Source organism: Pristis pectinata, chromosome 9 (genome assembly GCF_009764475.1).
Source record: "Pristis pectinata isolate sPriPec2 chromosome 9, sPriPec2.1.pri, whole genome shotgun sequence".
Taxonomy (NCBI): domain Eukaryota; kingdom Metazoa; phylum Chordata; class Chondrichthyes; order Rhinopristiformes; family Pristidae; genus Pristis; species Pristis pectinata.
The window spans coordinates 96,824,601-96,837,262 of NC_067413.1; the positions used below are offsets into that span (position 1 = coordinate 96,824,601).

At 39.5% G+C, this 12,662-nt stretch overlaps 1 protein-coding gene across 1 annotated transcript in view; it reads left to right on the forward strand.

Moving 5' to 3' along the window:
* Positions 1 to 12,662, forward strand: part of sugct (succinyl-CoA:glutarate-CoA transferase) — a 384,844-nt gene that overhangs the window by 7,375 nt on the left and 364,807 nt on the right. The window contains 3 exon segments of the mRNA XM_052022714.1: positions 7,879 to 7,924; positions 8,020 to 8,058; positions 8,060 to 8,091. Of these exon segments, the coding sequence (XP_051878674.1) occupies positions 7,879 to 7,924; positions 8,020 to 8,058; positions 8,060 to 8,091 (117 nt within the window).

Consider the following 12,662-nt stretch of genomic DNA (forward strand, 5'->3'; position numbering starts at 1 on the left):
TTTTTCCCCAGTTTCTTTTTCTGACCTACTGAGTGTTTGCAGCATTTTCTGATTTTATTGAAGATAAAGTTAATCAATCTGATAAAAATCTTCACCATCAATTGTGGTTCAGTCACTTTAATGCCTTTTTATATCGATTGCAGAACTCAGTAAGAAGCTATGTTTCTGCTTTGTTTATAAGCCATAATACAAATAAAATACCTTCAAATTATCATACGAAGCTTGTGACAAGTTGATGTATAATCCCTACATATCTCACTAAAGTTAACATTTACATTGAGACATTCAAGCATTGTACCCTGTAGTTTCAGTTATTCATTTTAGATTAAACTTGTTACTGACCTGCAAAACTCTCCTTGCAAGTTATTTTGTACAGGTTGATAGCTCAGGTGATTTGGGTGAATTTTAATCCCTCCAGAACATTGTCTAACCTTTTCAGTAAATTTGAGATCATAATTGGAAGATTCAGATAAGTAATGCATTTGGGAACTCTTCCTACTTGTCAATGTTCTTACAAATGTTGATGCCCTTTTCCTTAATGTTTGCAGTTTCTGATTATCCAGAATCTGCTTTGATGGCCTGGTTATTGTTTTTCAGGAGAAATATTAGTTTTTCCAATTTGGGGCAAAAGTATTGGTTTCTTTAATTGCTGCATGAACTTGTTAAGAGAAAATGTAAGGAACATGAACGTCTGCATGAAAGGCCAGTCCTTGCTGCCTTAATCCTTCAGTAGCTCCTTCCATTTTATTGTTTTCTATTTGGTTTGCATTGCTTGATTCTCCTAACATTGAATGATTTAAGATATTTCACTGCAATACATATAGAAATTGAGGGTGAATAGATTTGGGCATTATCTGCTGTGAATCAAGGTGACAGTATAAGTATTTATATGTGCGAACAGCAAAAGAGATGAAAATGTAGAATTTATAAAATTAAAATCTCCTTAGAGATGGAAGCCACATTCACTTTTTCAATGCACCCATGGTTTATTTATCTTGTCAAAAATTTACACTTACCAAAATATGATTCCACTCTCCAGAGTCCACTTAAGTGTTTTATATAATCCCACAGTTTCCTGTACATCTGGTTTCTTGTCAGGAATGAATACATTTTTGTGTTCTTTGATCTTTAGGCATTAGAGTCAATACTTAAGTGCTTCGCAAGAGAGTAAATTCAAAACAATATTATATTTTTAACATGGAATTTTATGCATTTGCAATGATTTGTAGAGGCAAAAGTGTTAAAAAGTCTTGAAAGAGAAAAAATGACTTGCATTTGGATAGTACCTTTCACATCTCTAAGCACTTTACAGCCAATGAATACTTTTGAAGTTGGTTACATTTTTAGTATAGAAATGTGATAGCCAATTTGCATGCAATGAGCTCTCACAATAGTAGTGAGATTGCCCAAGCAGTCTGTTCTTTTAGGGATATGGATTGAGAGATAAATATTAACTAGAACAAGGGAATGACCACTTTGCTCCTCAGAGCTGCGTCGTGATATCTTTTATGTCCACTTGAGAGAGCAAACAGGGCCTCAGATGAGATAAGAAACTGAGATTACCTATGCTGTGTCTAGTCACATAAAAGATCTATTGGCACTATTTCAAAGATTAAGGGAGTCATCTCTGGTGCACTGGCCAATATTTATCCTAAAGTCAACATCCTGGTCATTATCACTGCTGGTTGTGGAAGCTTGATGCATACAAGTTGCTGCAGTGTTTTCCATATTAAATCAGTGACTTCACTTCAAAGATACTTAACTGGCTGCAGAGCACTTTTGAATGTGAAAGACAACACATGAATGCAAGATTTTCTTTTGTATCTTTTAAAATTAGCCTAAATTTGACAGTTTAGAGATGAAGATGTCTTTTATCAAAATGCACTTCATTCAAGAATAACAGATCCTTTTCATATTGTGACATTGCACATAATGATGGCGCAGCAACACAGCAGATAGTGCTATTGCCTCACAATTCCAGGAATCCTGGCTCCATTCTGGCCTCGGGTACTGCCTGTGAAGTTTGCATGCTCTGCTTGTGTTGACTTGGGTTTCCCTCAGGTGCTGTGGTTACCTCCCACATTTCCAAAGACTTGCTGGTAGGTTAATTGGAGACTGTAAATTATGATTTGATGCAGGTTAATTGCAGAAAAGATTCCAAGAAGAGTTAATGGGCATTTGTGAAAGAGAATAGGTTGCAGGGGTAAAGGAATAAGGAGAGGGCGATGGACCAATGGGATTGCTCTCCTGGGAGCCAGCATTGGTTGAATGGCCCCCGATTGTGTCATTTGAAGTTATAGGCTTTAAACTATTACTTTCCTTGGATTTTTCAAGTGTCCTGATTGCTGTATTCTGTTTCTGCAGTAGTTATATCTGCTGTTTAATAGCATCAGATAATTTCTTTTTCATTTATTTACCTTATTTGGGATGTGGCAATGGCTGGTGAGGACAACTTCTATTGTCTATCCCTTATTGCTGTTGGGAAAGTGAGCTGCCACTTTGGTGAAGGTACTCCCACAGTACTGTTGGATAGAATGTTCCAAGATTTAGATCCAACAATGATGGAAGAATGGTGATAAATTTCCAAGTTGAGGTGGTGTGTGATTTGGAAGGCAACATTGTACCTAAGTTACTATTGTCCTTTTCATCCTATGGGCTTAAGGTAAGTATCATGCTTTACGCAATAACTGTCTAGACAGAAAAAGCAATACAGGTTCTGAGAGGAGTGGGAAGGTGGGATTGAGAAGAGGATCACCCGCAGGAGCTAAAATGACCTGCTTCTGCTCTTTTTCCTATTTTACTAGTCCACTTGTACAACATTTACAGCACTACCTTCATCAACACATGTAACTTCTTCAAGTGTTCTGTCTACTTTATAATTAACTCACACACTCATCTCAATCATTAGAAAACTGAGAAGATAAATTCCCTTCTATTTCAGAACTGTGGTTCACTAACCAAAATTACCACAAAACCATCAACTTCAGTTCAGTGATTTTTTTGCAGATAATTTCTTTTCTCTATAATTTCCTTTTACTCCATTCATTGTGTTTAACCTAGCAGTAATGTTTATAATATCAAATTACAAAATCAAACAAAATTACAAGCATAAAGGTTAATAAACATTCAAAAATGCCTTTTTAATGTGAAAGGTACCCACAGGACGTGTCCACCTTCTATAACATATAACATAGAACATAGAACAGTACAGCACAGGAACAGGCCCTTCGGCCCACAATGTTGTGCTGAACCAATTACATTAGTAATAAAATGCCCAACTAAACTAATCCTCTGCCTACACAGTGTCTATATCCTACCATTTCCCTCACATTCATGTGCCTAGCTAAGAAATTCTTGAATGCCACTATCGTATTTGCTTCCACCCCTACCCCAGGCAGCACATTCCAGGCACCCACCACTCTGTGTAAAACAAAAACTTGCCCCGCACATCTCCTTTGAACTTAGCCCCTTTCACATTTCAAGCTAGGGGAAAAGATACTGGCTGCCTACTCTATTTATGGCTCTCATAACCTTATAAACCTCTATCAGATCTCCCCTCAACTTCCGCCACTCCAGAGAAAACAACCCAAATTTGTCCAACCTATCCTCATAGTACATGCCCTCTAATCCAGGCATAATCTTGGTAAACCTCTTCTGCAGCCTGTCCAAAGCCTTGACATCCTTCCTATAATGGGGTGACCAGAATTGAATGCAATACTCCAGATGTGGCCTAAATAAAGTTTTATAAAGCTGTAGCATAACTTCCTAACTCTTGAACTCAGTGCCTCAAGTAATGAAGGCAAGCATGCCATATGCCGCCTTTACTGCCCTATCAACCTGTGTAGCCATTATCAGGGAGCTGTGAACTTGGACCCTAAGATCCCTCTGCTCATCAACACTGTTAAAGGTCTCTATCTTTTGAAAAACATCGAAACCCTGGAACATTAAGCACCCATTCCTGTCCCTCTCTCAACCAAGTCTCTGTTATGTATAAAGAGCCTAGGACTTGAGCCAAAAATTTAACCTGGGCTTGGATAAAAGACATTTCCACACACTGTGAACGATCTCTTGAAATCACCATATTGGTTCCTCAGTTCTTCCAGTATCAGAAAAGAATGTGGAACAAAGATTGTGATGTGGAGTAGATAATTCTAAAGTTTCATATTTCTCATTGAAGAAATTTCTCTTCATCTCAGTTTGAAATGTCCTACCTTTATTGATTCCTAATTGAAAACTCCACAGTCCAGCAACATCCTCAATACCTACCACCGTGTCACTCCTTCTGAAGCTGAGACCTTGCCCCTTTCTGCCTAATTCCATTGATGCAGAAGTTTCAATTTTGTCAAATGTGTAGAAAATTGGTGGCCACCTCATACTCTATGCTTAACTTTCATATAAGGTTGAGTGAGCTAGGGCTTTTCTCTTTGGAGAGAAGGAGGATGAGAGGTGACTTGATAGAGGTGTACAAGATGATAAGAGGCATAGATCGAGTGGACAGTTAGAGACTTTTTCCCAGGGCGAAAATGGCTAACACGAGGGGACATAATTTTAAGGTGTTTGGAGGAAGGTATAAGGGGGATGTCAGGGGTAAGTTTTTTACACAGAGAGTAGTGGGTGCATGGAACGCACTGCCGGCAGATGTGGGGGCAGATACATTAGGGACATTTAAGAGACTCTTAGATAGACACATGAATGATAGAGAAATGGTGGTGGGGGGGTGGCGATGTGGGAGGGAAGGGTCAGATAGATCTTAGAGCAGGATAAAATGTTGGCACAACATTGTGGGCCAAAGGGCCTGTACTGTGCTGTAGTGTTCTATGTTCTAAAGGTGTAAGTTTCTCACACACTTGCTGCACTTGGTGGTAAAGGTTGCAGGCTTGGGAGGTGCTGTTGGAGTAGTCTAGGGTAGGAATTGCATTGCTCTTGTGGAAGTTGCACCCTGTAGCCATGGTAAAGGGGAATGAATGTTAGGGTGGGGGGATGTAGTGCCAATCAGTGGGATGCTTTGTTACTTCTCTAGTTCTGTTGGAGTTGTACTCCTCAAGCAATCGAATATATACCATCACACTCCTGATGTGCCTTAAAGGTGATGGAAGGGCTTAGACTGCCAGAAGGTGCTGAATACACTGACATGCACTTGTAGCCTCAGTCGTTATGTGGTCAGTCTAGCTGAGTTTCTGTTCAATGTCGACACCATGATGTTGGGGATCTGCATTGATACTAATGCTATTGAATGCGAAGATAGGTTCCTCTCTTATTGGAAATGACCGTTGCCTGGCACTTGCAAGGAATGAATGTCACTTACATTATTAGCCTTTGCCTAAATGTTGCGGCATGCAGGCAAAGACTACCTCATTTGCTGAGGATCCGTGAGTGAAAATTTAACGTCATGCCTTCATTAGTGAACATCCCTTTATGAAGATAGCTGAAGATGGTTGGACCAAGGCGCCACTGCAATCCTGTTTTCCTTCCCACAGCAACTATTATTCCACAATTCAAAATGTGTCTGAATGTTGTTGCCCAGCCATTTTATCAAATCTCGTAAAAATTAATTTCAGTTTTGATGATTTTTATTGTGAAAATCTGTAAAAACAAAATTGTAGATTTTAACTAAACCAGAAGAAATTCAATTATACATTGCTCTCATGTTGAGTGTTTAAATTGCAGAGAATATTTTTTGCAATGGGTCACCTAATGTGTCAGAAAGTTTCATGTGGTATTGTGTAGTGGTACAAAAGAGGCATATCCCACCAGACCTGCTTGTATTCCTCTGCCAGGTCAAGATATGAACACTTTCATCATGTCAATGAGATTATTCTTGAAGGGCGTTTAAGAAGATTACAGCAGCATAAGGCAGGCAGGGAATTTCATAGATCGCACAATATGTTTCTTCTCTGCAACGATTTGCCACCATAGATATTTTTTTGGCAACCTGAAACTTTCCTTTGGATTTGGTTTTTATGTTCTTGTATGCCTGCAAACTATTTATGCAAATTCTTCTTTACCTGTTTTGCAACCTTTGGCACAAATGATCACTGTATTCTCCCCTAACCCTAATTCTCTTATGTAGATCAATTCTTATTTAGTCATTGAATTAGCTGCAATGGTTTATCTTCTCATTCTGCATTGTTATCTCGTGAGTTCCGTAAGAAACTAACTCTGACCTTCCTTAAATTTCTCATCAGCAAATTACCTCTTGGGAATATCATCTCCAAACTTCACATGTAGGCTGTTGAAATTCAACTCCATCTCACCACTGCCTTTATGGATCACCCTACTGTCTCAGATTTGTTGCACTGTTTATCTGACTTCTAATATTGGATGGGGGTGACATTTCCTCTGACTAAGTGAGAAGGTTGACATCTGTGTCTTTGGTCCCCACTGCAAACAGGGCATTACCATCCCAGGATATCATCTGAAGCAAAGCAGACAGTTTCTAAGTTTGTAGTGTTTGACTTACAGCTCCATCATTAAGGTCACTTATTTTAACCTCCGTAAAGTCACCTGTCTGTGTTCCTCCATTAGGTTATCTGCTGAAGCTCTCACACATACCTTTGGTTCTGTCTGGTTTTGACAATGATAGTGTTCTCCTGTCTATCTTATATCTTTTTATCTGGATAAATGTATTTATCTGAAACACTGATGGCCACATCTTAAATTGTAAAGTCTATTCCATCCATCGCAACTGTGGCTGTTGGCCTACGCTGGCTACTGCTTTGACCACACCTCTGCTTTGAAATCCTCATCCTTATTTTCAATGGCCTCAAACCTTTCAGTAACTCCCCAACCTCCCTAGCTACCCAACACTCTGCATCACTCTTTCAGCCACCACAAACACAATGGGCCAAATGGCCACCATCTTTATCATATTTTTCAGTGACAATGATCTCTATTCCAGTATTTTCATCTGTTTCCAACCTTACAGGAATCCTAATCTTACCATATATCCATCTTGCACACTGATTTTAATATCTTCATCACTGACAGCTGTGCTTTCAGCTGACTTTTATAAAGCTTTAGGATTCCCTCCCTTAAAGCTTTCCTGGTCCTCTCCTTTAAACTTGCCTTTTAAAAACTATTTAGTTAACCAAATGTTTGTCCATCTGTCCTGATATCCTTTTTTGTGGCTCAGGTTCAAATTCTGTCAATATTTTATTTGATAGCACTCCTATTAAACACGGTGGAAGTTTGCATTATGTTATATAGGCTCTATGTTTCATCAAAGGAAATAACCATCATATGTATGGAGAGGGGACAGTGCAAGTATCATAGTCCTGCAACTTCTAAAGCTCTTTGTGCATTTCTCATTCACCTTGGAGGCTTAAACCAGAACTGTGCAACAAGTGATTTTCTCTTAAGGTTCAAAAAGGCACACAAATTGGGAAACTGGTTTATTATTGTCACACGTACCGAGGTACAGTGAAAAATTTGTCTTGCATACCGTTCATAAAAATCAATTCATTACAACAGTGCATTGAGGTAGTACAAGGGAAAACAGTAACAGAATGCAGAATAAAGTGTTACAGTTACAGAGAAAGCAGTGCAGGCAGACAATAAACTGCAAGGTCATAATGAGGTAGATTTTGAGGTCAAGAGTCCATCTTATCATACTACACAGTGGTAAATGTTGGATGCATGATAACAGCCAACTGTAGCAAGGACGGAATAGTACAATCAATGATACAGTAAGACTATGTTACTGGAATCCTCCTTTGTCTCAGATTAGTGGACTAAATCAGAGTGGGCTGTCAATAATTTACAGTATAGTCCTCTTTTAAGCCAATGTTATGATGCTTGTGTAACTTCTTTCATATATCTTGAAGTTGAATGTGTGATTCCATGATGGTAAGACTTCTAAAACTGTGTTTTGGTTTACAGGAAATGTGAAGCCATTAGAAGGAGTAAAAATCCTAGATCTCACAAGGTACATTCAGGCTCATAACACAAATAACATCTGTTTGTCTGTGAGAATTTAGTAATGTGAATGTAATCACCCGTTTCCATTGCCTATTCAAACAGGGTGTTAGCAGGACCATTTGCTACAATGATCTTGGAGACCTGGTGCAGAGATCATCAAAGTAGAAAGACCAGGTAATGGAATACCGAATTTGAATAAAAAAGTATTGTTAACATCAGCATCTATGGAATGCAGAGTTAATGTTGGAATGTTTGATAGGTTCTAGGTTATCCCTTAGCCTTGACTTGATGGTAATACTTCTGCTTCTTAGTCAAAAGGCCATGGATTTAAGTACCACTCCACAGACTTGAGAATAAGATCTATGTTGATTCTGGAGGTGCATTCTTTGGCATGAGATGTCAAACTGAGATTCTGTTGTCCTCTGTTGAAACATTACAACAACAGAAACGTTGTCACAAATGTTGAAGGTACCCTGTTCCAGCTCATCCCATTCGCTGCGTCCTTCCTCACAGCCTGACAACCCCATCCAGCAGGAGCTCCAGTTTACAGTTCACCACCTTAGGATATTAATGATCCAAGTGTTGGATCCTGTAACTGGAGCTATTTTCTTAAACTTTATCAATACTATTCAGAATCTAAAACTCCGATGGAAATCACTTCACTCATTTAGGGTACAAAATCCAAATCTAGTTGCAATGAATTATTTGTGTCATTGGCCTCATTGTGTTGTTTGTGCCTCTCACCTTCATGCTTCCTCTTTGTGATCATGTACGATGAATATTTCTAAGTGCTCTTCTTAGGTGCAGTTTTTGTGGAGTGAAGTGGCTGGCTTTGGATGTCCCAGAAGGATTGCTGTAATGAATGGTGGCTCTGTTCTGCAGGCCCATCAGGTGTTGCTGCAACTGATCCCATCATAGTCAATATCTATCTGCTGGGTCTATCTGCTTTCTGGCTCAGTGATCATTTGAAAGTGGGAGACACACTTGGAAGGTTACTCAGTAGCACAACTCCTTCATCCGTGACCAGTTTTGCCACATCCATTCTGTCTCAACATCTAGGTGGAAATTGAAAATGACTTGAGTTTGTCATTTATGGTTGGCTTCAAGCTGGTCATCTTGGCGAGCTCATTCTGCTTCTCTGCTATTCTCTGTACTTCTCAGCTATGAGAAATTCCCTGGCCCTTGACCTTTTCATTGACTTCTCAAAAATATTGCTCTTTTGCTCATTTAGAACTCTCCTCCTTGGTTCCCATGTCCAAGAAGATAGCCTATTTAATGATAAGAGTGCTGGTTAAATTATTTAAAATATAAAACATCAAAATAAGCTGGGAAACCTTCCACATTTTCATGACAACAAGATGCACCTCCAGTTTAAATGCTACTACGTTTGAAATCCCACATCTCCCATCTCCTCTCTTCATTTCCTTTCCTTTCTTACCTCTGTGCCCTATCACTTCCTTTCCCAATTCTCCAGTTATGTCTTTTTGATTTACTGTGTGCTAGTTTTTTTTTATTCCACACTTTGTAAATGCGTTATTGCTAATATATCTCTCTCTCTTGCTTTCTGCCTTTCATCAACCTTTTCTGTCTCATTCCTGGGTTTTCTTTCTCATCCGGCGATGTGTTAGTTTCTCCATTTCCTGCCTCCTGCATGTGTTCAAATTCAAGTTCAAAGTTACTTTATTGTCATTCATCCATGCTATAAAAACACACGCGGAACAGAAATGTCGTTTCCCCCCAGACTCTCACAACAGAGGACATACATAGAACAGAAGACACACAATAAACACAACAAAAAAACAAAAAAAAAAATAAATCAAAAAAAAAAGTGCAAGTACAAATAGTGCAAAAAACGGTATATACAAAATAACAAATTTAGTGCACAGTTTGGACAAAAGAAATACAGGTGTGGTACATGTTTTTGATATGGAATTTGTCTGAAGAGATAACACCCAAAAATTCACCATTCTTGCAGTTCCAACTGCCACATCTCCTAAGTCTGTCAACAGTGATCACGTTATCCAGTTAGAATTCAAGAATTGATGGGAAGCATAACCTGAGCAGAAGCCTTTTCTTCCAATTTCAACTTCAGCAACTGTGTCTAAATATACAGATTTCAAGCATCTTCCAGCTTTCAACACCTTTAAAATCACCAGCATTAAAAAGCACAAAGAAGACCACAGCAAATCCAGATCTCTTTTAACAATTATTTTTCTAATTAACTGTCTTCAATTGCAAAAGAGTGTGGTAACTTTGTGGTTAAGTTAAAGGGCTAGTCTTCAGATATGGGCATGCTTGTGATGTTAACTTAGGCAATGATATTAATTGGTGCTTTCTTTATGCTCTCTTTGTCTCCGTCTCTGTCTGACTCTCCTCTCTCCAACTCTGCCTTCTATTTATATTTCCTCTTTGATCTTACGTGTTAACTGACAGTGCCCTGGGCTATCTCACCCCTTGTCATTTATTTACCTCAGCAATTCACCTTGTTTCTTCTCTTGGAAACTCAGATTTTTCCTATCTATGATTTTCACATCAGGAGTCCCGTACCATGATACAAAATGTTTCTTTACAGTTGCATCAGTCTCCTGTTCTCTGTCACTTAAGTAATATACTACCCTCAAATCTACTTGTTTGCACATTCCTGGTTAATTTAGTTAATGTTTGGTTCCAGTTAAGTGTCTATTTTATACTTAGCATTATTTCAGCTCATTCTGTGCTTGGTACCTTGAACTTTAGCCATCGTTATGCTTCAGCACGTTTTATGCTTCTCAATTTCATGCCATGTTGGTATAGAATTAAATATTAAGTCTTTTTGAAACACTGATCTTTTGCTGCAACAATTACAACTAAGATATGTCAGAAATATTTCTACTTATGTTTTTTTAATTAAAACATTACAATATTTGTTTAAGATGCATCCTACAATTAATTTAATGCGAATAAGGTTGAAGGAATATGAATTGCGTTTCCTAGATAAGGAGGGAGATGGGAAATAGGAGAACCAGTAAAGAAATATGTGAATTCAGGAGAGAAACCACACAGAAGATTGATCTGCTGGGCAATGGAAATGGAGTAAAGTGTCAGAGGCAACTGAATGGATGTCTCAGTTACATAGTTGTAGTGACAAAGATGTTTATGAACTTGTGGAGTCATGGGCTCTTTGGCACACCAAGTCCAAGCATCAATCACTCATTTACACTAATCCTACATTAGTCCTTTTTTTATTCTCCCCAAATTTTCATCAACTCCCCCTAGATTCTACCACTCACCTACGTTCTAGGGGCAATTTACAGGGGTCAACCTGCACATCTTTGGGATTTGGGAGGAAACTGGAGCACCCGAAGGAAATCTATTCAGTCACACGGAGAATGTCCAAACTCTACCCACGCAGGATCCAAGGTCAGGAGTGAGGTCTGGCGCTATGAAGCAGGGGCTCTGTTAGCTGTGCCACCCTGAACTTCTCATACTCGTTTGAAGTACGGATAATCAAAATAGGGAATGGGGTTTAGAATCAGGTTTATTATCACTGACATATGTCATGAAATTTGTTGTTTTGAGCAGCAGTACAGTGCAAGATATAAAAATTACTGTAAGTTACAAAAGGTGCAAAAGAAGAATAATGAGGTGATGTTCATGGGTTCATGGACCATTTAGAAATCTGATGGCGGAGGGGAAGAAGCTGTTCCTGAAATGTTGAGGGTGGGTCTTCAAGCTCCTGTACCACCTCCCTGATGGTAGTAATGTCCTGGATGGTGAGGATCCTTAATGATAGATGCCGCCGCCTTCATGCACCGCCTCTTGAAGATGTTCTCGTGGTGGGGGAGGGTGTTCCCGTGATGGAGCTGGCTGAGTCTACAACCCTCTGTGTAGCCTCTTTTGATCCTGCACATTGGGAGCCTCCATACCGGGTGGTGATGCAACCAGTCAGAATGCTGTCCATCATACATCTGTAGAAATCTGCAAGTCTTTGGTGATATACCAAATCTCAAACTCCTACTGAAGTAGAGCTGCTGGCATGCCTTCTTCATGATTGCATCAATGTCTTGGACCCAAGATAGATCCCCTGAGATGTTGACACCCAGGAACTTGAAGCTGCTCACCCTTTTCACCGCTGACCCCTCCATGAGGACTGGTGTGTGTTCTCCCAATTTCTCCTTCCTGAAGTCCACAATCAATTCCTTGGTCTTGCTGATGTTGAATGCGAGGTTGTTGTCGCGACACCACTCAACCAGCTGATCTATCTCACTCCTGTATGCCTCCTCGTTGCCATCTGTGATTCTGCCAATAACAGTGGTGTCATTGGTGAATTTATAGATGGCGTTTGAGCTGTGCCAAGCCACACAGTGATGAGTGTAGAGAGAGTAGAGCAGTGGGCTAAGCAACGCGTCCTTGGGGGTCTGCCTGTGTTGATTGTCAGCGAGGAGGAGATGTTACTACCGATCCGCAGATGGTTTGCAAAAGAAAGTAGGATTTTAAATAAATCCTTACATTTCAGGAAATTCCTGGAATAGTGAATAGTTTTGGTAGACAGCAGAAGGATCTTACAATACTTTATGTAGTCTGATCTCACTGTCAATGAATTGAGAAAGTAGTTGTCCACCATATCCTTTTAAGTCTTCTTCTCACACCACTTTTACCTCCCTCCTTGTCCCTTTTGAAACATCTAAACCCCGGAACATCCAGCAACCATTCCTGCCCTTGTGACAGCCAAGTCCCTGTAGTGGCCACAACATCATTGTTCCATG